Source organism: Capricornis sumatraensis, chromosome 10 (genome assembly GCF_032405125.1).
Source record: "Capricornis sumatraensis isolate serow.1 chromosome 10, serow.2, whole genome shotgun sequence".
Taxonomy (NCBI): Eukaryota; Metazoa; Chordata; class Mammalia; order Artiodactyla; family Bovidae; genus Capricornis; species Capricornis sumatraensis.
Window position 1 is genome coordinate 22,499,771 of NC_091078.1, and position 25,684 is coordinate 22,525,454.

General features: G+C 37.6%; 1 protein-coding gene across 1 annotated transcript in view; it reads left to right on the forward strand.

The window, feature by feature from the left end:
- Positions 1–25,684, forward strand: part of CTNNA3 (catenin alpha 3) — a 1,791,870-nt gene that overhangs the window by 1,277,635 nt on the left and 488,551 nt on the right. Inside the window, exon 11 of the mRNA XM_068981838.1 lies at positions 12,792–12,992. Within this exon, the coding sequence (XP_068837939.1) occupies positions 12,792–12,992 (201 nt within the window). The remainder of the gene's footprint in view (positions 1–12,791; positions 12,993–25,684) is intronic.

Genomic DNA, 25,684 nt, shown 5'->3' on the forward strand with positions numbered 1-25,684 from the left:
GTTTAGAAACCAAACACAGTGCTTGTTAAAGGTCTAAAGTGTACTTGGCACAGCATACTGAATGTCTGAAGAATCTTCTTTGTTAGAATTGTTGACCCAGTATTTATTTATTAACTACATTATATAGTTTACCTTAGGGTTCACTCTGTGTTATAGATTTTATGAATTTTACAAATGTAATGATGACATGTATCCATCATGACAGTATCATACAGAATAGTTTCACTATGCTGAAAATCCCCTGTGTTCCATCTATTCATTCCTCCCTTTTTTACCAATGAAACCCTGGCAATCACTGATTTTTTTTTTTTTTACTGTGTCCATAATTTTGGCCTTTTCCAATATGTCATATAGCTTAAGTACTACAGTATGTAACCTTTTCATATTGACATAATTCATTATCAATATATATTTAAATTTCCCCCATGTCTTTTTGTAGCTTGATATTGAATAGCTGATTTGTTTTCATTGCTGTTTAATATTCCACTGTGTCAATGTATAACAATTTCCTTATCCATTCTACTATTGACTGAGAATGGTTACTTGCAAGTTTTGGTAATTATAAGCCAAACTTCAATAAATATTCATGTGAAGGTTTTGTGTAAATGTAAGGAAACAGTAGAAACAGTGTCAGACTTTATTGTTTTGGGCTCCAAAATCACTGCAGATGGTGACTGCAGCCATGAAATTAAAAGACGTGTACTCCTTGGAAGATAAGTTATGATCAAACTAGATCTAGTCAAGGCTATGGTTTTTCCTGTGGTCATGTATGGATGTGAGAGTTGGACTGTGAAGAAGGCTGAGCCCCGAAGAATTGATGTGTTTGAATTGTGGTGTTGGAGAAGACTCTTGAGAGTCCCTTGGACTGCAAGGAGATCCAACCAGTCCATTCTGAAGGAGATCAACCCGGGGATTTCTTTGGAAGGAATGATGCTAAAGCTGAAACTCCAGTACTTTGGCCACCTCATGTGAAGAGTTGACTCATTGAAAAAGACTCTGATGCTGGGAGAGACTGGGGGCAGGAGGAGAAGGGGATGACCCAGGATGAGATGGCTGGATGGCATCACTGACTCGATGGACGCGAGTCTGAGAGAACTCCGGGTGTTGGTGATGGAGAGGGAGGCCTGGCGTGCTGCGATTCATGGGGTTGCAAAGAGTCAGACACGACTGAGCGACTGAACTGAGCTGAACTGAAGCTTTTAACTCATTTGAGTAAATACCAAGGAACACAACTGCTAGATCATATGTTAAGAGCTTGTTAGGTTTTATTTAAGAAAAAAAAAAGTGCCAAATTGGCTTTCAAAGTGGCCATACAGTTTTGCATTTCCACCAGCAACTAATGAGAGTTCCTGTTGCTCCATAATCTCTCAGTACTTGGTATCTCAGGGTTCTGAGTTTTGGTCATTCTAATAGTTGTGCGGTTTTAATTGCATATCTCACTGTTTAATTGTGGTTCCCTGATGATATGTAATGTTAAGTATATTTTCATATGCTTACTTTTCATCTGTATGTTTTCTTTGAGTGTCTGATCAGATCTTATTCTAACATTTTTAGATATTTTTGTTTTATTTTTATTGTTGAATTTTAAGAATTCATTGTAGATTTAGAATACCAGTCCTTTGGCAGATGTATTTCGCAGGGTTTTTTTTTTCCCCCCTAATCTGTGGCTTGCCTTTTCACTCACTTAACAGTACCTTTCACAGAGCAGACGTTTCAAATTTTTATTAAGTCCACTTTCTTAATTTTTCGTTCTTTCTTTCTTTCTTTTTTTTTTACCTTTGATGTAGTAATTAAAAAGTCTTTTCCAAATTCAAAGTTAACCTAGATTTTCTCCTAGGAGTTTTAAAGTTTTGCATCTTACATGTAGATTGATGATTCCACACTTAATTTATCATTCACATTTTTCCCCTGGATAGAAAAAATACTTGAAAAATTAGTAGCTACCAAGACAAAATACACAAAGTATAATTTTTCAAAGTCGAAAGCAAGATTTTTACAGATTTAAAGTGTTACAAGTCATTATTGGGAGATACAATAATGCTTGTTTAAGGAGAACTGGATAAAGAAGGAATGGCTAAATAAAATATCTTAGAGAAAAACTGGCTAATGGTCTGACACAGTAGTAAAAATGTAAATTTTAGTGTATTGTTTTCCATAAAAATCTTTCCCATCTCTATCAAAAATTTATTTGCATTCCTATGGGCCAAGAATTACTAGCTTTGCTATCTCTTAAACAAATTGACCATCTACCGAACTGTAAAATTTCCTAACCAATAGTAAATAGCGAGTGGAAGAAAGATACGCACTGCTGGAGAATTAGATATCTGCCAGGTATGCTTGGTTCACAATGTCTGAGGACAAGTACTACACTGTCTGGGGTTTGTTGAATCTGCAGAGGAATTGGGGATATGGAGATTCAGCTACAAGTTATATACAAGGTAACCCCAACATTCTTCAAGGGTCAGCAGTTGGTGAGTATACTTGTTTTATAATAAATTCTTCAGAATTCCTTTAAGTATAGTTTGGTAAAGAACTAGTTTGGGAATAGCAGTCTCTATGTTTCTTTTGATGTCAGAAGTGTGTCAAGTAAGTCTGAGCTGGTTCAAGTCCAATGAAGAATAAATGGCTTATAGTGAATATGAGCAAACTTTAAAATTTAACTCACTAATAAAGATTAACGAAACTTGATGATAACATGATAAGATGAAGGGATAATTTTGACTATTATCTTTGGGGAAGAATAAAAGACAATCGGACGTGTCTGAGCGACTTCACTTTAACTTTTCACTTTCATTGCATTGGAGAAGGAAATGGCAACCCACTCCAGTGTTCTTGCCTGGAAAATCCCACGGATGGAGGAGCCTGGTGGGCTGCCATCTATAGAGTCTCACAGAGTCGGACACAACTGAAGCGATTTAGCAGCAGCAAAAGACAATGAAAGAGAGTAATTCTTACCAGTATTTTATAATAACTATAAATTGAGCAAAATTTGTAAAATTGTAAATCAGAATATTCTAAACCTGCAACTTTTATAGTATTTTACATCAAATATAATTCAAATAAAATTTAAAAAAAAATTAGAAGGTAATTCTTTCTGGTTACTGGATTGTAAACCTTTACAGACAGGGATTTGCCTATTTATCATCCATATAATCTACAGTTTCTAACATATCATAATACTTAGTCTTAGGAAAGGAGATAGAGGAAGGTTTTAAGGATGCAGAAAAACGATGCAAAATTTCAAAAGGTTTTGCTTTTAGCTACATACATGTTCTTTATTCTCAAAATAGCACTTGCTTAAATCTTTATGTAGGATATTAGATAATTAGGAGAACAATTTTGAAGATCAAGTCTTACTAAAAACAAATTTTGTCCACCTTTAGGTAGATACACAAACAGCAATTTAACATAAACTGGTGTTTTCCATTAGTTTTTAAGCTTCATGTGTTTTTGTTAAAAGAGAAAATAAAATTATTGTGTAGTTGCCTGTGTAATGAATTTTAAATTTACAGGTATAGATCCAAGTGTAAAAAATGTTAACTTATTTTCTTATAATTAAAATTAGTTAAATCTCTGAGCTCATGTTCAATGGGTTGCTAACCTTTATCTTGCCAATATAAGAAATCTAACCTCTTTTGGCTTAAAACACAGTCTCTTTAGAATAAAAGTTTTCTCTTTATTAAAATATTCTTTTCTCTCTTCTTTTCTTCTCAGAGTTTTGTTTTACATATGCACATATCAGGGGAAGAAACAATTGGTGGTATATTATTCCCCATTCAATGGATTATAGCATAGACACTCTACCTCTTTAGGTTTTGCCATTGATTTATTCAAAGTCCAGCTTTGGGAATTAAAATAAAACAATCTTTACCCTCAATGGACATGAGTTTGAGCAAGCTCTGGGAGATGGTGAAGGACGGGGAAACCTGGTGTGCTGCAGTCCATGGGGTTGCAAAGAGTCAGACACGACTGAGCAACTGAACAACAACAACCCCTCAAATAAGCATGGCTTTAGCGAATGAAATGTGCTTCCACTTTAGGTCTGTTCTTTGGGCTATGGATTTATGCAATTCTGATTTAGAGGTTAAAAGTCAATAAATTAACTTCTTCTCACTGGATTTTGTTTGTTTCTACTCTCCCTGAGGCAAGTTATAAATTTAATTGTAGAAAACTAAAGAATTAAAAAATTGTAGAAAGCATTTATATGTATTTCAAAATTTTACTGTGGCTATACTTGCTGCAGTGACTAAAGATGGAGTCACCCAGAGAAGTCTGCAACAAATGAAATATCTTGTAGTCTAAGATCAGTTCCTTTACTGCCCTGTTTATTACTGTTTTCCAGCAAAACAGAAATCACCCTTTGCATCTCAGAATAGCTATAAAATGAGCGATAGAAATTGCTAGTAGTTAGCAATTCTATGCTCTTAAAATAATGTGCTTCAGGACATTTCATCACTCATCCCAAATCAAATGTTAAGCTGACACTCTGAAGCGATTAAGACATATCTTCAACTAATCCTTCAAAACGTATAATATAGTTGACCCTTGAAAAACATGGGTTTGAACTGCACAGGTCCACTTACACAAGGATAATTTTCAATAGTAAATATCACAGTACTACACTGTCCAGAGTTTGTTGAATCTGCAGAGGAACTGGGGATGTGGAGACTCAGCTACAAGTTATATACAAGTTAACCCCAACATTCTTCAAGGGTCAACAGTTGCTGAGTATACTTGTTTTATAATAACATTTTCTTTCTTTTAAACCTCATTGTAAAAATTATGTAACTGTTGAGTCCAGGTACACCTGTATTTGAGAAAAAAAGTAAATTTGGAGGTGGAGCTCTTAATGATTGTCATATGTCTGAAGAGCTTCCCTGGTGGTTTAGTGGTAAAGTATCTGCCTGCTAATGTAGGAGATGTATATTGGATCCCTGGGAGGTGAAGATCCCCTGAAGAAGAAAATGGTAGGCCACTCCAATATTCTTTCCTGGAAAATCCCATGGACAGAGGAGCCTGGAGGGCTTCAGTCCATGGGGTCACAAAAGTCGGACATGGCTTAGTGACTAAACAACCACAACAAAAGTGTAAATTCATTCCAACAGCAAAGACTTAAGAGATACACCAGTAGAAAGTTTTTCACAGAGTATTTGGTGTTTTATTTCCTTGCTAGAGATGTGAGGTTATAATGCTAGACCTAAAACCTTCAGCTATCATGAAGGCCTTTTTAGATACTTAAATTCACCTGAAATATGACTAGTAAAGAAATAATTGTTTTTAAGAAATTAAGTTAATGTTTAGTTTCTGTGCATGTGGGAAGTGCCCATTCTTTTTTTTTTTCCTTTTCTTTTTCTGGCACTCTATGTTTAGCCTTTCATGCAAATAATTGTTGCTGGCATTTTGTGAAACATTCAGCATAATGGGAAAGTGTCACAATAATGGAAATCTTGCAAACCTTTCTTAATATTTCTGTGCTATATTTAATATTAGTAATTCGAAAGATCATTTAGTCATCATCTCCAACGTTCTCAATATAACTGCTTCAGATAAAATCTGTTATATGCTTCCTGTCATTTCCCCTTATTTTACATTGCATATTTTCATTTAAGATTTTTATTTTCATATCTGACTCTACCTCTATAATTCTTCATCATAATTAACACCATGACTTTTGACTGTGTTGCTCAATCTAAAGCAATAACCACAGAAACTTCTATAAAGAGAAGAAAAAAAGAATCAGAAAAATTCTTATTGTATTTTTTATTCTCTGCTTAAAGTAATAAAATGATTTGTAAGTACATATCTCCTTGTTTTATAGAAAAAGTGAACATTAATCATTGTTAGTGAATATTCTTTGTGCATTTTTCCTGTGCAAAATCATAGAAAAAGAAAATAGTGCATGACAGCTATGATTTCACCTTTAATTAAACAGAAATTACTGAGTTTATTAGATCATTAATCTTCTAAGAATGAGCAATGTTTTTTCTTTCCTAAATATCTTTTCACTTTCATAGAACTGAGCAAAAAAAACTGCTCTGCAATCTAAAATCAAGCAACCATAGTGAATACAGATTAAACATTTATTGAGCACATATATACATATATATATTTTTTTTTTCCTTTAATTTTCCTGGCATACTTGGAAAGTAACAGTTTCTTAATGTGTCATTAAAGGGTGCATCTGTGGATTTCTTAAAACCGGGTAATTATTATGCCTTCCACATTTATGCTTGTACTTCAGTTCCAGGGGAAACATGATGGTGATGATACACATGTACTTTCTGTTGAGATGGGACTGTGCCTGGATTTATTATAGGCCTTAATGACACATTCATAACTGAATGCTACAAATTAGGTTGAAACTCCAGTGAATTTATAATGAAGGTTTTCAGTATTTAATCTTTTTTATTCAAATGAACTACTGCCCTTAATATGGGTTAAATTGACCAAATTTAAGGCTACAGAAATGAATCTACCAATGTTTATAACCCATAATTTAGGATTTAGACAAAATAATTTACAATCCCCAGGTGCACCTTATAAGAAGAATTCATTCATTCATTCAATAGACATTCTTATAATCCTAACAGAAGCCTTGTACTGTGCCAAGGGCTAGATACCTCAAGGAATAAGATAAAATTCCTGCACTTGTATTTATTTGCCAGTCTACTGGAGAGATAGTTTCATTTGTACATCATTAAAACACAGAAAGAAGCTCTAATGAAACATGTAAACTATTTTATGTGAAACCCAAACATCATGGAACTGAATTTGCCTGTCCTGAGGCAGAGCATTTGACTAGTCTATTGGAAGAATACTATGAGCAAACAGGCCAGAGGGGATTGGCAACTGTGATATTATGGTTTGGAATAAAAAATATGTATCAGTCAGTCTCTCCCATCAAGAAGCTTCCATAAACCTCTTATCCTTCTCCATCAGAGGGTAGACAGACTGAAGCCACAATCACAGAAAACTAGCCAATATGATCACATGGACCACAGCCTGTCTAAGTCAATGAAACTCTGAGTCATGCTCTGTAGGGCCACCCAAGACTGCTGGGTCATGGTGGAGAGGTCTGAGAAAACGTGGCCCCCTGGAGAAGGGATTGGCAAACCACTTCAGTATTCTTGCCTTGGGAACCCCATGCACAGTAGCAAAAGGCAAAAAAAATGGACACTGAAAGATGAAGGCCCAAGGTTGGTAGGTGCCCAATATGATACTGGAGATCAGTGGAGAGATAACTCCAGAAAGAATGAAGAGACAGAGCCAAAGCAAAAATAACAGCCAGCTGTGGATGTGACTGGTGATGGAAGCAAAGTCCAATGCTGTAAAAGGCAATATTGCATAGGAATTTGGAACATTAGGTCCATGAATCAAGGCAAATTGGAAATGGTCAAACAGGAGATGGCAAGAGTGAACATTGACATGTTATGAATCAGCAAACTAAAATAGACTGGAATGGGTGAATTTAACTCACATGATCCTTATATCTAGTACTGTGGATAGAATCCCTTAGTAGAAATGGAGTAGCCATCATAGTTAACAAGATTCCAAAATGCAGTAATTGGATGCAATCTCAAAAATGACAGAATGACCTCTGTTTGTTTCCAGTGTAAACCACTCAGTATCACAGTAATCCAAGCCTATGTCCTCACCAATAATGCTGAAAAAGCTGAAGTTGAATCATTCTATGAATACCTATAAGACCTTTTAGAACTAACACCCAAAAAAGATGTAATTTTCATTATAGGGAACTAGAATACAAAAGTAGGAAGTCGAGAATTACCTGGAGTAACGGGCAAATTTCTCCTTGGACAGAATGAAGCAGGGCAAAGGCTAATAGAGTTGTGCCAAAAGAAGGCACAGGTCATAACAAATACCCTCTTCCAATAACACAAGATAAGACTCTACACAAGGACATCACCAGATGGTCAATACCGAAATCAGATTGATCGTATTCTTTGCAGCCAAAGATGGAGAAGTTTTATACAGTCAGCAAAAAAAAGACCAGGAGCTGACCGTGGCTCAGATCATGAACTCCTTATTGGCAAATTCAAACTTAAATTGAGGAAAGTAGGGAAAACTAGTAGACCATTCAGATATGACCTAAATCAAATCCCTTATGACTATGCAGTGAAAGTAACAAATAGATTCAAGGGATTAGGTCTGATAGAGTGCCTGAAGAACTAATGATTAAGGTTCATGACATTGTACAGTAGGTAGTGATCAAGACCATCCCTAAGAAAAAGAAATGCAAGACAGCAAATGGTTGTCTGAGGAAGCTTTGTAAACAACTATGAAAAGAAGAGAAGCAAAAGGCAAAGGAGAAAAGGAAAGATATAACCATTTAAATGCAGAGTTCCAAAGAATAGCAAGAAGAGATAAGAAAGCCTTCCTCAGTGATCAGTGCAAAGAAATAGAGGAAAACAATAGAATGGGAAAGACTAGAGATCTCTTCAAGATTTAGAGATAACAAGGAAAGTTTTCATGCAGAAATGGGCAAATAAAGGACAGAAATTATATGGACCTAAGGAGCAGAAGTTGTTAGGAACAGGTGGAAAAAATACACGGAAGAACTATACAAAAAAGATCTTCATGACCCAGATAATCATGATGGTGTGATCACTCAGCTAGAGACAGACATCCTGGAATGTGAAGTCAAATCTGCCTTAGGAAGCATCACCAGGAACTAGGCTAGTGGAGGTGATGGAATTCCAGTTGAGCTATTTCAAATCCTAAAAGATGATGCTGTTAAAGTGCTGCACTCAATATGCCAGCAAATCTGGAAAACTCAGCAGTGGCCACAGGATTGGAAAAGGCCAGTTTTCATTCCAATCCCAAAGAAAGGCAATGCCAATGATGCTCAAACTACTGCACAATTGGACGCATCTCACATGCTAGCAAAGTAAGTCTCAAAATTCTCCAAGTCAGGCTTCAATAGTATGTGAACTGTGAATTTCCAGATGTTCAAGCTGGATTGAATAAAGGCAGAGGAACCAGAGATCAAATTGCCAAAATCCTTTGGATCATCATAAAAGCAAGATAGTTCCAGAAAAACATCTACTTCTGCTTTACTGACTATGCCAAAGCCTTTGACTGTGTAGAACACAACATTTGGTGGAAAATTCTCCAAGAGATGGGAATACAAGATGATCTACCTGACTCCTAGAAATCTGTATGCAGTCCAGGAAGTAACAGTTAGAACTGGACATGGAACAACAGATTGGTCAAATCAGGAAAGGAGTACCTCAAGGCTGTATATTGTCACCCTGCTTATTTAACTTATATGAAGAGTACATCATGCAAAATGTTGGGCTGGATGAAACACAAGCTGAAATCAAGATTTCTGGGGGGAATATCAATAACCTCAGATATGTATATGACACCACCCTTATGGCAGAAAGTGAAGAACTAAATAGCCTCTTGATGAAAGTAAAAGAAGAGAGTGAAAATGTTGGCTTAAAACTCAATATACAGAAAACTAAGATCATGGCATCTGGTCCCATCATTCATGGCAAATAGATGGGGAAGCAGTGGAAACTGTGACAGACTTTATTTTGGGGGGCTCCAAAATCACTGCAGATGGTGACTGCAGACATGAGATTAAAAGACCTCACTCCTTTAAGAAAAGTTATGGCCAACCTAGACAGCTTATTAAAAAGCAGAGACGTTACTTTGCCAACAAAAGACCATTTAGTCAAAGCTATGGTTTTTCCGGTAGTCAAGTATGGATGTGGGAGTTGGACTGTATAAAAACCTGAGCACCAAAGAATCAATGTTTTTGAACTGTGGTGTTCATGAAGACTCTTTAGAATCCTTTGGACAGGAAGAAGGTCCAACCAGTCCATCATAAAGGAAATCAATCCTGAATATTCATTGGAAGGACTGATGCTGAATCTGAAACTCCAGTATTTTGGCCACTTGATGTGAAGAACCAACTCACTGGAAAATACCCCGATTCCGGGAAAGATTGAAGGCAAGAGGAGAAGGGGATGACAGAGGATTAGATGGTTGGATGGCATCACTAACTCAATGTATATGAGTTTGAGTAAACTCCAGGAGTTGGTGATGAACAGGGAGACCTGGCATACTATAGTCCATGGGGTCACAAAGAGTTGGACAGGATGGAGAGACTGAGCTGACTGATTTGGTATTTTCCTTTTTCTGACACAAAGCTCCTAAAACCCTTGGAATGCAGAAGTGACAAGAGCAATATAGGTGTCTTTAGTTATGTTAATGAAGTTACTTTGAGGAACCCCCCAAGGATGGAGGCTGAGTGACAGGGCAACCAACCGTGTGATTAGAGGGTTTCAGTTCCTCCTCTTTAGTTCTGGGAAGGGTAAAAGGGCTGGAGGCTGAATTGATTTCCAATGGCTAATGATTTAATCAATTGAGCCTATGAAATAGAGCCTTCATAAAATCCCCAAATGATGGGGTTTAGAGAGCTTCCCAGTTGGTGAACCCTTGGAAATTTGAGGAAAGTGACGTGCCTGGAGAGGGCATGGAAACTCTGTGTCTTTCTCTATCCTTACTCTCTGCTTCTCTTCCATCTAGCCATTCCTGAGTTATAAAAGTTACATCTAGTCAGTAAAATGTTTCTCTGAGTTTTTTGAGCTACTCTAGTAAATTAGTCATGCCTGAAAAGGAGGTTGTGGGAACATCTGATTTATAGCCAGTTGGTCAGAAATACATGTAACAACCTCAACTTGGATGGGTGTCTAAAGTCTGAGGAGGGGGTCATGGGAATCTTTAGTTTGTAGCAGTTACTCAGAAGCACAGGTAAAAATCTTGGCTTATGATTGGTGTCTGTAGTAGGGGTGGAAAGTGGTAGTCTTGTGAGACTAAACCCTTAATCTGTGGAATCTGATGTTATCTCCAGATATATGTGTGTGTGTGTGTGTGTGTGTGTGTGTGTGTGTGTGTGTGTGTGTGTGTCTGTGTTAGTTGCTCAGTCGTGTCCAACTCTTTGTGACTCCAAGGGCTCTAGCACTACTATATGCCAGGCTCCTCTGTCCATGGAATTCTCCAGGCAAGAATATTGGAGTGGATTGTCATTCCCTTCTCCAGGGCATCTTCTGGACCTAGGGGTTGAACCCGGGCCTCCTGCTTTGCAGACAGATTCTTTACTGTCTGAGCCACCTAGAAGAACACATCTCCAGGTAGATAGTGTTGGAATTGAGTTAACTTCCAGATCACCCCATTGGTGTACAGAGTTGCTAGTTGGAAAAGCCTACACACACAAACACATATACAGACCCAAGTGAAACTGGGTCTAGAAACCCAAAAGAGCAGTCTTGGTCAAGGTTGTAGTATGCTCACTGGCACAGAGGCTTGAAAAATTATGGCAGGTTTGGAAAATTATAAAATAAATATAACTGAAGCATAAGAGGCATGCAGAGGAATAGTAGACATCAAGTCTTAGAAGTTCACTGGGGACCATATTCTTTGATAGCTTGGATTTTATGCTTTGCACAATAAGAGGAAGGTGTGACTCTGCAAAGAAATAGCTTTATGAATGCCTGTTTTGTGTAGCCTATCTGCAGAAAATCGACAAGTCCAGAGAGGAGAGAGAGAAAGCGAGAAAGTTAACAATATGTTCTGGAAATTACTGAGGCCTTTTTTGTTGTAGTTGTTTTCTGTGCATGTTTTGAAGTAATAGAGGCTTAAAATATTTTGGGTGGGGATTCATTTAATAAAGACAGAAACCATTCTTTTAATATCCTTTAAATTTCTTAGAAATATCATTGCCCGTGCTTGTTGATATTCCACATGTTTACTCAGCTCCACTCATTAGTTTTGTCTGGGAGCATTAATCATTTTATGGGAAAAAGAAAACCACATTGTTATACTATACTAATAACTCCCTGCTTTCTTCATGCACTAATCATGCAAAGAAGGAAGGAGAGAAAGAGGTCTGGAGCTACTCTTTAGAGTGAGCAAGTTTCTCTGGGATTCATTTTCTTCAAGTCAATCAATCTTTGTAAAGCACTCTTTATATATGAGTCTTTTCACAGTTGTAGTGAGGGTGCTGCTTTACAATATAAAATTTATATATTTCACAGTTTTCATCATTTCCTAATTTATACGATTTCTATAGTTGTATTAAATAGCTTATATCAATGAATATTAGTTGAATGGAATGCTGTAGTTTTATCTTTCTCTATATTTAGTATAGTTTCATAATCTACATAGTATTGCTTTTATTAGAATTGTGTTCCATCATTATACATTTTATTTTGGTTTAATATAGAATGTTCCCTTAATTTCCATTTATAAACCATTCAAATCTAAAATCTAATCTATTGGAATCAGAATCTAAAATCAGTTGCAATCTATAAGAATTGTTGATAAAAATGAAAAGTTTTGAATTTATAAGTTGTGCTATTTTAAAAAGGTATAAGCAGAATTGTCTGCATTTTTTCTTCTTAGTTGTCAGTGCTTTTCATTCCCAATGTGTACATGTGTGCAACCAGAAATTAACAAAATTACAGTATTGGCGCTAGTGGGAAGGAGCGCTCCTGTCAGTGCAGGAGACTTAAGAGACATGGGTTCAGGTCATGGGTTGGGAAGATCCCCTGGAGGAGGGCATGGCAATGCCCTAATATTCTTGCCTGGAGAATCCCATGGACAAAGGAGCCTGGCAAGCTACAGTCCATAGGGTCACACAGAGTTGGACAAAATTGAAGTGACATAGCACGCATGCACACACAGTATGCTAGATTTGTGTGATTAAAAAAAAAAAAAGAAAATGAAACAAACCCACTAAACTAATTTGGTCTGTTTACTTACAGAGAGCCATATCTTAGAAGATGTCAACAAATGTATCATAGCCTTGAGAGACCAGGATGCTGATAATCTAGACCGAGCTGCAGGTGCAATCAGAGGACGGGCAGCAAGAGTTGCTCACATTGTCACAGGTGAAATGGACAGTTACGAGCCAGGGGCTTACACAGAAGGTGTGATGAGAAATGTGAACTTTCTAACAAGCACTGGTAAGTCTCTGTCCTTAATAACAGTGGCTCTTTTCCTAATATTTGCGTCTACATAGCTACCAAATATTCTTACATATGGAAAGAAAATCTGAGTCTGTGCCCTTTGCTTTGAAATAGATTGCTGTTATCTGACAGGTGCTTAAATCCTATGGTCATATGACTTTAAATTTATCTCTGGGGAGTAAATATATTCATCAGAGAAAAAGAACTTTTTATAAATATATGCATTCTATAAATTACTCACAGACTTTAGCCATGTATGAACGTTTATTAATGTTAGAGCTATTAGGAGATATAATTTGGCAGATGTGATAAGTATGTTATAGTTTCCAAGCCCTCTTTTAGCTGTATGATTGGTGCCCCAGGTTTTTGTTTACTTTGCTTAAGCAGAGCAAACTTGTCCTATGTCTCCAGAGAAATGCTTTCTGCCTTATTTCCCATTCTCTGCAAAACACCATTTTGTTCTTTCACATAATCTGTGATTACTTAAGAAATATGAATCCAAGATTTTGTTTTGGTTGTGGCACCCAAGTTAATATTTTCTGAAATCAGCAAGTAAATGCTTAGTTTCTGAAGCACACGTTAAATGGCATTCTTATTTTAACAACATTAAGAAACTTACAGAAACTTCAAAGAAGCATTTGAATTCATATGAATTCAGAAACAATGGGTGCAATTTGAATGAGGACAACCAACTATTTTTATGTCATGATGGCAGTAGTTTTACTTGCAAAAAATCCCTTAGGATCTGTGAAAACCTCAGGTTGAATTTTTTTTATTAATTACTTCATAGCATGAGGTGATCATGGACCCATGATTCCTAAAATATTTGAAATTCCTTACTTAAACCATTGATTCTCCCTAGAGAATTTTCTTCATGTTAAATATAGGATGTATTAAATTTGGATGTACATACTTATTTTGTGAAAGCAGTAGAAGGAATGAAGATGGGTGATTTGGGAAAAGAGGAAGCTGCTCCTTGATAGTACTTAACAAACATAAGCTTTTCTTAACCTGCCCTAGGGATAGTTCTGAAGAACTGTACCACAAGGTAAGCTTAGTAAAGCCTGTAGGAAACTGAAGATTAGTGTTGCTCTTTTTCTAGCATGTTGATACAGAAATCATTAATGAATCTTGATGGATAATTTTCTCATTATGTCTTTGAAAATATTTCTAAAGCAATGAAACACTTAAGATATACTAAAGAAAGAGGAAGGAGGTGTATTTGCAACCCTTGGTAATGATATTTCTAATACTAATTCCTCAAAAGTCCCTGGTGTCACAAATAGGGTACACGGTAGTTGCTTTATCAATGAGGTGTGCTTAAGGATATAATTGTGTTAGAGTAGTTCAGCATCTCTTCCCTAAAATTAAATTTAACTGGTTCATTCTTATTGGTCAAAATCAAGTACAGCATTATATGATTTTTTTTTCTACCTTCTGGGAATAGAATTGTAAGTAAAAAGAAGAATGCATCAGTGGTTCCCTTTTCAGTCAAGTGAAAAATGCCATATAGGAAATTAATTAGATAAAGTCTACCAAGATTGTGTCTACATCTTGCTTCTGTTTTGTAACCATATTGATAATGTGTTGTGAACACATTCGTATATTCACAATGCCTGTCTGAGGTACTAAATTTATAGTTTCATTTTCCATAGTATAGAGTCCGTATCTGCATATGCAAAGAAGTGGAAGTGAAATTCTAGTCTCCAGAGTGTGAAATGTGTTGTGGGAACACTCATTCATAATCAATTTTTATCATCTGAAATAAAAAATGAAACAAAGTTATTCATACATTTAATTATATTTTTTTCAATACCTCTATGATTTATAATGACCTTACAAGATAACTAACCAACATGGCAGCATTATCATTCAGTCAAAAGAGTGAGAAATCCTTTTTTCTCTAATTAGTTGTGTGTAACTTTAATTGAAATTCTCCAGGTAAATTATGCCCTGTGCCCCAAATACAATAAATATAGAATAATCCTGAGTTATTCTGTGTAAGTCATATCTTCTTATTAACATAACAATATAGTTTATTACTTTCCAATTTTGTCATTTTAGTTTTTAAGATAATTTTGGCTTATCTTAAAAAGCTTCTCATTTTGGTTTTATATGTCTAATTTCAAACTTTTCTGAAAACAGCATTCCTTGAAATTTATCAAAAGCCTGCCCCACTAAAGGGAATTCTGAGCAATAAATTAGATGAAAATGCTAATTAGATCAGTTTGATCTTAACTAAAGCTGGAATATGTGAGGATTTTCTATCCCAGAGGGATATTGTCTATGAAGAATACTTCCAACTATTCTATCCTCCACAATTAAGTAACAGAAGATGTTCATCTTTGTTCACATCTGCTCATAACTTGGGCTTATTATTTATAAATAATCATCAAATTAAATAATTTGAAATGTCATGTTTTATGTTATGAAGCCTAAACAGTTCATCTTTTAGTGAGTAAATGGTCTGTATATGTAGCCTGCTTTTCCTTTCTTTCCCTTTTTATACAGTTCTCAGATCTTAACACTTTCTACTGAAAATAACTTAATAAGGAGCTATTGTGAATTGTTTTTTATTACTGAGACTTTCTTATCTTTGCACACTCTGCCTTTAAAGTGCTCACATCTATGATGAAACCTAAGCCATACTTATCTAAATCACAAAACATGTTTTTGGAACATTGTACCTTTGCTTTAATCAGACTTTGTAGCTCATTAGCACATTTTCAAGATTTGATGCTCTTCTAAATGTTTTCTCAGCATTAGAAAGCCCTGTTACATTTTAGGAATTTGCATTGTTCATAAAATCTAGCAGTTGGTTTTCAGTGAAACATAGGCAACATCTGGAGGCTGCATTTCATTCAGAGGTGGAATATTGTAATCTGCAAGAGAAATATCTTATTCTACCCAATTCTGCCCTGTTACTAAGCTCCTCTACCTGTCAGGAATTTTTTGTTAAATAACAAGCCTTCTGTATTGCAGTGTGAAAGCTTAGAAGTTACGTTTTTAACATCAATTTCAATTCTTTCACACTAGGTCGGGGAAAACCTAAACCAAGAGTGTATTATTAACATAAGATTTTTGTGAGTGACTTATGAACTATCAATTCAAAAACTGACTAGACCCAGGGCATCTCTTGCAAACACTCAAACCCCACTTCATTTCAAAGTCAGCCCTGTATGCAAGACAGGAAAAAGACACAGCGGTGTATAACGGACTTTTGGACTCAGAGGGAGAGGGAGAGGGTGGGATGATTTGGGAGAATGGCATTCTATCATGTATACTATCATGTAAAAATTGAATCGCCAGTCTATGTCTGACGCAGGATACAGCATGCTTGGGGCTGGTGCATGGGGATGACCCACAGAGATGTTATGGGGAGGGAGGTGGGAGGGGGGTTCATGTTTGGGAACACATGTAAGAATTAAAGATTTTAAAATTAAATTTAAAAAAAAATAATTAAAAAAAAAAAAAAAAACAAAGTCAGCCAGGCTCATGGACTCAGACACAACAGGCACACAAATGAACCTGACCAAGACCTCATGGTGGCATCCAACATTGGCACCTCATAGTGCTGGCAAATAAAGAGTTGCTTATCAAGTACTGCTTCAGGCCCAACTTGAATCCTTTCCCTATTAGAATGGAGAAGAGTCTTATAGCTTCAGTTTTTCTTCTTAAAGGCAAACGAGACAGTTGAAAAGAAGTCAGAGCCAATAAATATTTCCAAATTTTTGTTGTAAACTTTTCTTGTTACCAGTTTAAACAACAGATAGACTTCTAAAATGAATTTATCTAGAAAAACATTTAAAAAACTTTAATAGCAGTCAGTCATTCTTATCAATTCCCTTTCCTTTAATAGTTTTCATATACAAATAACCTGCACTGTTGGCGCCTAGTTAAAACATGCTACTTTCCTTATGTTGCATCTATGTTCTGTAAGCTTAAATGGCCATCGAATATAATGCAAAAGCTTTAGTTCCAGCAGTCTTTACCCTCTATAGTTGGGCAGAGTTTAAAAAGCAATGGGCCACATTCTAGATGTGACACAGGGAATTCTTACATGTCTAAGTAGGTTTTGACCAACAAAATTTTGTTTTCTAGTTTATATATATATATATATATTCTAATTCATACACACACGCACACACACACACACATATATAAAATGGCAATCCACTCCAGCACTCTTGCCTGGAAAATCCCATAGACGGAGGAGCCTGATAGGCTACAGTCCATGGGGTCGGACACGACTGAGCGACTTCACTTCACTTCACTTCATGTATGTATATGTCCTCCATGGTAGCCCCATTGGTAGAGAATCTACCTAGAACACAGGAGACCACCTGCCAGTGCAAGAGATGCAGGAACAATTCCTGGGTCAGAAGAGTCCCTGGAGAAGGAAATGGCTACCCATTCCAGTATTCTTGCCTGGGAAATCCCAAGGACAGAGGATCCTGGAAGGCTACAGTCCCTGGGGTCTCAAAAGTTCGATACAACTTAGTGATTAAACCACCACCACCACCACCACTCTGTTTGTATTTCCAATTTATGTGTATATTATATATTTATTTATAATTTCTAAAATTTATTTATAAAATTATTTATGAATATATATTTATATATTTCTAATTTATATATATATATATAGTTCCAATTTAATGACACACTGTAACAAATGGGAGGGTCTGGCAACATTAGAGCAGAGTTTACTACAGGAATGATAATGGCTCTAGATACTGGCTAGAGCCTAGTGGTGTCTTTCTTTTGGTTGAAACTGAGCCATAGTATTCTTAACTATCTTTCATCATGTGCTCAGACTGCTTTGCTCACTGAATTTGTCTGCCTGAATTTTTCAGACAATGAATTTACCTAAACATGAATTTCTATATTTTTATCTTCCTAGATTGGGCCAAAATCACCTTGTACTTTAGATTGGTGCTTTCACAATCTCATGGGCGTGCCAGGATTATTTCCGCCTTTAGATCTTGTTCATGCCATACCTGTCATTTTGAATATCCGTATCCCTTATTTATCATGTTAAATTTTATCCTCCTTTTAAGAAACAGCTCATACCTCCATGTCCCCTAGAAATCTTTCTTTCTTTCCTCTGAAAAAAGTGCTGTCTTGATCTCATGTGCTATAGATTTTTAAAGGACTTCCAACTCAGTTACATTGTTCCAGTCAGCCATATGTTATGAATTCTTCAAATATATTCATACAGAAATGACTTTTCTCTCTAAACAGAAGTTAAAGGATAGGAGAAAAGAAAACTTGTGTCATTTCTCTGTGCGTCTCTCCCAGAGCCTACTATATAGTGTCTTGCAGGTGGTAGATTAAAACAAAACAGAACAAAAAACTCTTGAATTGAACCTATATGCTTATGCCAATTCTGTTCTAGCAATGAAACACTTTTTTCTCCTCTGTTGCCCCTCAAAACTTATAATTATTCTGTGTAACTTTCTCAAATGCCACCACCTTTGCACAGGAGCTTCTCATTCCCTTTCAGTTAGAATTAATTGCTCCATTATCTGTGTTACCATGCATGAGCCTATCCTCTAGTTAATGCTTATTTCACGTTGCCTTGTATCATAATCAGCCATTTACATACAAGTTGCTCCCACTAGATTGTAACATCCTTAAAGACAGGTACCACACTATTTATTTTTATATTTCCCTATTGGAAACGTAAAAGCACCCAAGTTCTTCTCCCAATTTGAAATTTAAAATTCACTACAAGATGATATACTATGATACATTCTACTACAGTTAAGCAAGCGAACAAGTTATCTCAATTTGTGGGAAAAAGCAAAACTCAAAAGCAGTGGACTTTGTCAAAGGCTGGAGCAGAGAAAAGATCAGGGAAGTCATTGGTTACTGTCCAGAGTCATATATTAGGTATTTTCAGAGAACTTGGGGTCAGATTCTTAAAAGGTTCTTTAGCAAGCTTTTGGGAGAAGGCGATGGCACCCCACTCCAGTACTCTTGCCTGGAGAATTCCATGGACGGAGGAACCTGGTGGGCTGCAGTTCATGGACTCGCTAAGAGTCGGACACGACTGAGAGACTTCACTTTCAGTTTTCACTTTCATGCATTGGAGAAGGAAATGGCAACCCACTCCAGTATTCTTGCCTGGAGAATCCCAGGGATGGGGGAGCCTGGTGGGCTTCTGTCTATGGGATCACACAGAGTCAAACATGACTGAAATGACTTAGCATCAGCAGCAGCAAGCTTTTGAACAAGGGATCGTGACTTTTGTGTACTCAATTACTTACCAGAACCATCTTTGAATTGCATTTTTTGAAAGATCCCACTGAACCTAACTTCGCTAATAGTTCCAGCAAATCCCTGTAAAGGGTAGCTGCTGGGCCCTTGAATTCAGAAACATTTGCTGGCAAAGTGCTTCCCACAGTAGCAATCTGAGACAGGTCTCTGAATTATGTACTTTCTTACTTTTGACTTCAGCCCCAATCTGACACCCTTTAACACAGTTAGTCAGAGAACATTAAAAAGTCACTTCTGTCCACAGATCACTTGGACAATCTTGGTAACCAGTGTCTTCTTGTTGGTGATGCCAACATCAGAAGTTAAGCTACAGTTTAACTTCTTTAAAGAAGAGTGAGATCCCCTGGTCTTACAAGTGCTTCTGTTGCTGCAGGATTTTGAACTAAGATTGTGAATTGAAGAAAGCAGCCTCTAGGGCTTCTGAATGAAAAAGCTGTTTTCTGTCCAAAGAAACTTGAATTTAAATAGAACCCAGGTCTAGTGGAAGAGGCTAAGGGTACTTCCTTATCTTGCCATTTTTAGTTATTGGAAATACAAACTTGTAAAAAAAAAAAAATAAAGTGCCATAAAAACTGAAATCTCCTATGTGTACTGGGTAATGCAAAGGCTAGTTTGACCTTTTAGATACAGTTAGATACTAAGAAAGGTACAGGGCATAATCTAAAGTGTCACTATTAGTAGCATCCTTATTAATAAAAATAATACATTCTGACACATTGGAAGAAATTTTATTGTCAAGGAAGGAAATGATGTAGAAGACTTAGAGGTAGATTTCTGAAAATCATTAAAAGGGGCTGACGCATTCCCAAATCTGGAAAATGTAAAATAGGAAGCTGTGAAGCTGATACTAAATGCAGGATATATTATAAATAGAGGAAATGGATTGGTATGAGTTAAAGGGAAGGCGTTGTTGGAGAGGAAGTGAAGAATCTGGACCTGCTGTGTGGATATTCACCATGCAAAGATGTTGTAAAGTTCTTGTATCTTCTTAAACCCTAGAACTCCTATTATCAGCTACAGATGCATGTTCTCCAGGCAAATAAGACATTATCTAGTAAGAGAATTAGATCACACCTTTCTTTCTGATCCTATTTTCACATATTCTGTAAAAAAAATGAACTCAGATTTATTTTATGGGCCTTTATGTGTCAGGAATAGATAGGAAGTAAAATAACTTACATGTAAGAGGTTTAGGAATGAAGTCTCAGTTTCAGTTCTAGACTGCAAACAACAGAATCTAACTATAAACAAACACACAAGCACAGGAAGGCTAGAGAATGAGTAAACAGACAGATTGCAAGGGATGCTGCATATAGGAACCAGTTGGTCATTTCCAAGGAAGCTTTGTTTGAGCTGCCATTCCAGATCTCAGTGAACATCTAATGCCATTGTTGGCATCACTCCATGATGATGCTGGACCCCACAAATGGTACTTTCATTTGCCACCATATTCTAGATACTTCCACCACTGGAATAAATCCAGAGCTAATGCCTGCTTTTGCTTCACTGTCCCTGAATCAACTTCCTGAGCAGACACATCATATGAGCAGAATTTAAATAAAATGTCAACACATCGGTGACCAGCAAGGAAGAGAAGGGCAAGTACTGCCTCTGAGCTGTTATGGAGACAGATTCTGCCTCATGGTTAGATTCTCATACTGGCAGATTTCTCAGCACACACAAAAAAAGGCTTTGGAATCTGTGAGCTAAGGGAAGTGGGAGTGGTGAGGGGAGGAGATAAATAGCATCAACAAGGGAGTGAAAGGACCCAGAGAAGGGAAATTAATTTTACCAACATGGTTGGTCATTATCTGTATTGGGACAATGGAAATGCTTCCCCCCATGTCACCCAAACTAGAGCACTGCCTTTCATCAGCTTGTTTCCAAACCTGTTTCTTTCAGATGGCTTAGGAAAGTTGAAAAATAAGCATAAAAGAATGCTTTATGCCCTGTAGTTTTATTAAATGAGATATTATGACACCACTTTAAATCTAAGTATCTTTCAGAAACGATGTGCCTTGGAGTTTATGATGTGAATGTGATACTATAACCAAGATAGTGGCAAAATAAACATACAGGTGTCTATGAAAACTTGTGAAAAGTAGAAAAAGGACCATTCAGTGGTTCCTTTTCTTTCTTTCTTTCTTTAACAGCAATGACAAAATATTAACAGGCCTGTAATCCTATTATGTTATTATTCAAATACTGTAATACTGTACCAAACTATATCATTGTGTTTGAAATCTAAAGGGATGGGAACTTTGACTTCATTCATTTTAAGTTCCTCTGTACTAGACATTCTTTGTAATAGAGCAGACTAGTGCCTTCTAAAATCATAGCATTGAAGATGGTGGAGGAATAGGATGGGGAGACCACTTTCTATCCACAAATTCATTGAAAGGTCATTTGAACGCTGAGCAAATTCCACGAAACAACTTCTGAACGCTGGTGGAGGACACCAGGCACCCAGAAAAGCAGCCCATTGTCTTCAAAAGGAGGTAGGACAAAATATAAAAGATAAAAAGAGAGACAAAAGAGTTAGGGATGGAGACCCATCCCAGGGAGGGAGTTGTGAAGGAGGAACCAGGAAAAGTTTCCAAACACCCTCTCACCAGTAGGTCTGTGGAGAGTTTTGGAATCTCAGAGAGCAACATAAATGGAAGCGGGGAAACACACACACACACACACACACACACACACACACACACACACACACATAATGTGCCTAACCACAAATTCTATGAGAAGTAGCCCAGAGGCTCAGTCTACCACCAGCAAGTGGGGGCTGACAAGTAGGTGCCAGCTATGTTGCTTAGGGTAAGGACTGTGCTGAATGTATGAGGACAATCTGAAGGAGCTAACAGATAATAACCCAAACTATGGGATAGCCAGAGAGAGAAAAAAAAAAAAAAAAGAGAGAGAGAGAGAGAGAAACAGAGAGAGAGGGAGAAAAAGAGAATTTTCCCATGAAAAGCTCTAACCTAAAGCACTGCTAGGCCCACTCACAGAAAGAAGGACTGAGCAAATACCAGAAGAAAGCTAGCCAGCTACGGATCCCCCCACCCCCCACTGGAGGCAGAGAGGCAGACGGGCGACAGTCAGAGCCGGAGGGCAAGGGGCAATCACTGCCCAAGATACAGCATCCTCTACTGAATTGCGAGCAGGCTCATGGTTGCTAACCAAGTCTTCCTGGGATCCTGGATGATTGACATCTGCCAGGAGGGTTGCAGCCAAAGATCAGCTCTCTAGAGGAGACACACAGCACATCTGTTCAGCACTCCTGCTGTGCACCCAGGAAACTGAGCAGCTGGGGTGGGGAGGTGATAAGACACACCACCCACCTGGGGAGAGTGTGCTCCCCAAGCACCTGGTCATCTGAGCTACTTGGACCTGGGAAGGGCACAAAACTCAGGCCCAACCCAGTTGGTGCCTTTATGGAGTACCTAAGACTCTGAACCTGAGTGACTTAGACCTGGGAAGTGCACACAACCCAGGACCCACTTTCGACAGTTCCCCTGCAGAGTGACCTGGAGCCTGAGCAGTATAGACCAGGAAAGCACACACTCTGTAAGCAGGGGCAAACCCACTGTGGCCCAGACACTGCAAGCACTCCTCACACGTGCCAGTGATATTTGTTTGCAGTGTTCCTTCCTCCCCGCAGCACAACTGAACAAGTGAGCCTAAATAAGTGATCATCTTCACCCCCTTGTGTCAGGGTGGAAATTAGACACTGAAGAGACTTGCAAACAGAGGAAGCCAAAATAAACAAAGAAGAGGGAATCACTTTGGAAATGACAGGTGCAACAGATGAAAACCCTGTAGTAAGCACCAACTACACTGGAAGGGGCCTGTAGACCTTGAGAAGAAGTATAAATTGGAACAAGGAACTATCTGAAACTGAACTGACCCCACACTGCCCTCAACAGCTTCAGAGAAATTCCTAGATATATTTTACTATTATCATTTTTTAAAATTTTAATTTTTACATTGTTTATTACTCCTTTAATTTTCATTTTTATAACCTATTATTACTTTGCCAAAAAAGACCCTAATTTTAAAGCAAATTTCATATAAATTTTCCATAATTTTTGTGATTTTTTTTTTAATATTGCATTTTTGAGAGTGAGAGTTGGACTGTGAAGAAGGCTGAGCACCGAAGAATTGATGCTTTTGAACTGTGGTGTTGGAGAAGACTCTTGAGAGTCCCTGGGACTGCAAGGAGATCCAACCAGTCCATTCTGAAGGAGATCAGCCCTGGGATTTCTTTGGAAGGAATGATGCTAAAGCTGAAACTCCAGTACTTTGGCCACCTCATGCAAAGGGTTGACTCATTGGAAAAGGCTTTTATGCTGGGAGGGATTGAGGGCAGGGGGAGAAGGGGATGATAGAGGATGAGATGGCTGGATGGCATCACCGACTCAATGGACGTGAATCTGAGTGAACTCCGGGAGTTGGTGATGGACAGGGAGGCCTGGCTTGCTGTGATTCATGGGGTCGCAAAGTCGGACACGACTGAGTGACTGAACTGAACTGAATTGAACCTCTACTCTATATTTTTAATCTTTGTTTTTTGGTATTTGTTATCAATTTTTTACCTTTAAGAATCCAATATTCAGTGCCCATTTTTACTTAAGAGTGTGATTACTGGCTTGATTGCCCTCTCCCCCTTTTGACTCTCCTTTTTCTCCCCCAGGTCACCTCTATCTTTTCCCTCCCCCTTCTCTTCTCTACCCAGCTCTGTGAATCTCTTTGTGTATTCTGGGCTGTGGAGAACACTTAGGGAACTGATTACTGGCTAGATCTGTCTCTCTCCTTTTGACTCCCCCTCTTTTCCTCCTGGTCACCTCTATCTCCTTCCTCCCTCTTCTTTTCTCTGTGTAACTCTATGAACCTCTTTGGGTGTTCCAGACTGTGGAGAACACATAGGGAATTGATTACTGGCTAGATTGCTCTCTCCCCTTTTGATTCCCCCTCTTCTCCTACTGGTTACCTCTGTCTCTCTCCTTCCTCATCTCTTCTCCATGTAACTCTACAAACCTCTCTGGGTGTCCCTCACTGTGGAGAATCTTTCTCCATTAACTTAGATGTTTTATCATCAGTGCAGTATGGATGGAGAAGTCTTGAGGCTACTGTAACAATAAGACTGTAAACTAGAGACAGGAGACTTAAATCCAAAACTCGAGAACACCAGAAAACTCCTGACTCTAGGGAACATTAATCAACAAGAGCTCATCCGAAAGCCTCCATACCTACACTGAAACCAAGCTCCACCCAAAAATCAACAAATTTCAGAGCAAGACATACTAAGCTAATTGTCCAAAAATGCAGGAACATAACCCTAAGTATTAAAATAAAGGCAGCCATAAGTCACACCAAACCCATAGACACCTCAAAACTCACTACTGGACACTTCATTGCACTCCAGAGAAAAGAAATCCAGCTTCACCTGTGAGAACACTGACGCAAGCTTCCCTAACCAGGAAAACTTGACAAGCCACTTGCCCAACACCACCCACAGGGAGGAACCTCCACAATAAAGAGGAACCACAAATTTCCAGCATACAGAAAGGCCGCCCCAAACACAGCAATCTAAACAAGATGAAAAGACAGAGAAATATTCAGCAGGTAAAGGAATATGATAAATGCCAACCAAACCAAACAAAAGAGGAGGAGATAGGGGGTCTACCTGAAAAAGAATTCAAAATAATGATAAGAAAAATGATCTAAAATCTTGAAAACAAGATGTAGTTACAGATAGTCTGGAGACTAAGACTGAGAAGATGCAAGAAATGTTTAACAAGGACCTAGAAGAAATAGAAGAGTCAATCAATAATGAATAGTGCAATAACTGAGATTAAAACACTCTGGAGGGAACCAATGGTAGAATAACTGAAGCAGAAGATAGGATATATGAGGTGGAAGATAGAATGGTGGAAATAAATGAAGCAGAGAGGAAAAATATAAAAGAATTAAAAGAAATGAGGAAAACCTCAGAGACCTCTGGGACAATGTCAAACACCCCAACATTTGAATCATAGGAATCCCAGAAGAAGAAGACAAAAAGAAAGGGCATGAGAAAATACTTGAGGAGATAATAGTTGAAAACTTCCCTAAAAAGGGGAAGGAAATAGCCACCCAAGTCCAAGAATCCCAGAGAATCCCAAGAAAGATAAACCCAAGGCAAAATACCCCAGGGCACATATTAATCAAATTAACGAAGACCAAACACAAAGAGCAAATATTAAAAGCAGTGAGGGAAAAAAAAATAACGCACAAGGGGATTCCCATAAGGATAACAGCTGATCTTTCAATAGAAACTCTTCAGGCCAGAAGGGAAAGGCAGGACATACTTAAAATGATGAAAGAGAAAAACCTACAACCCAGATTACTGTACCCAGCAAGGATCT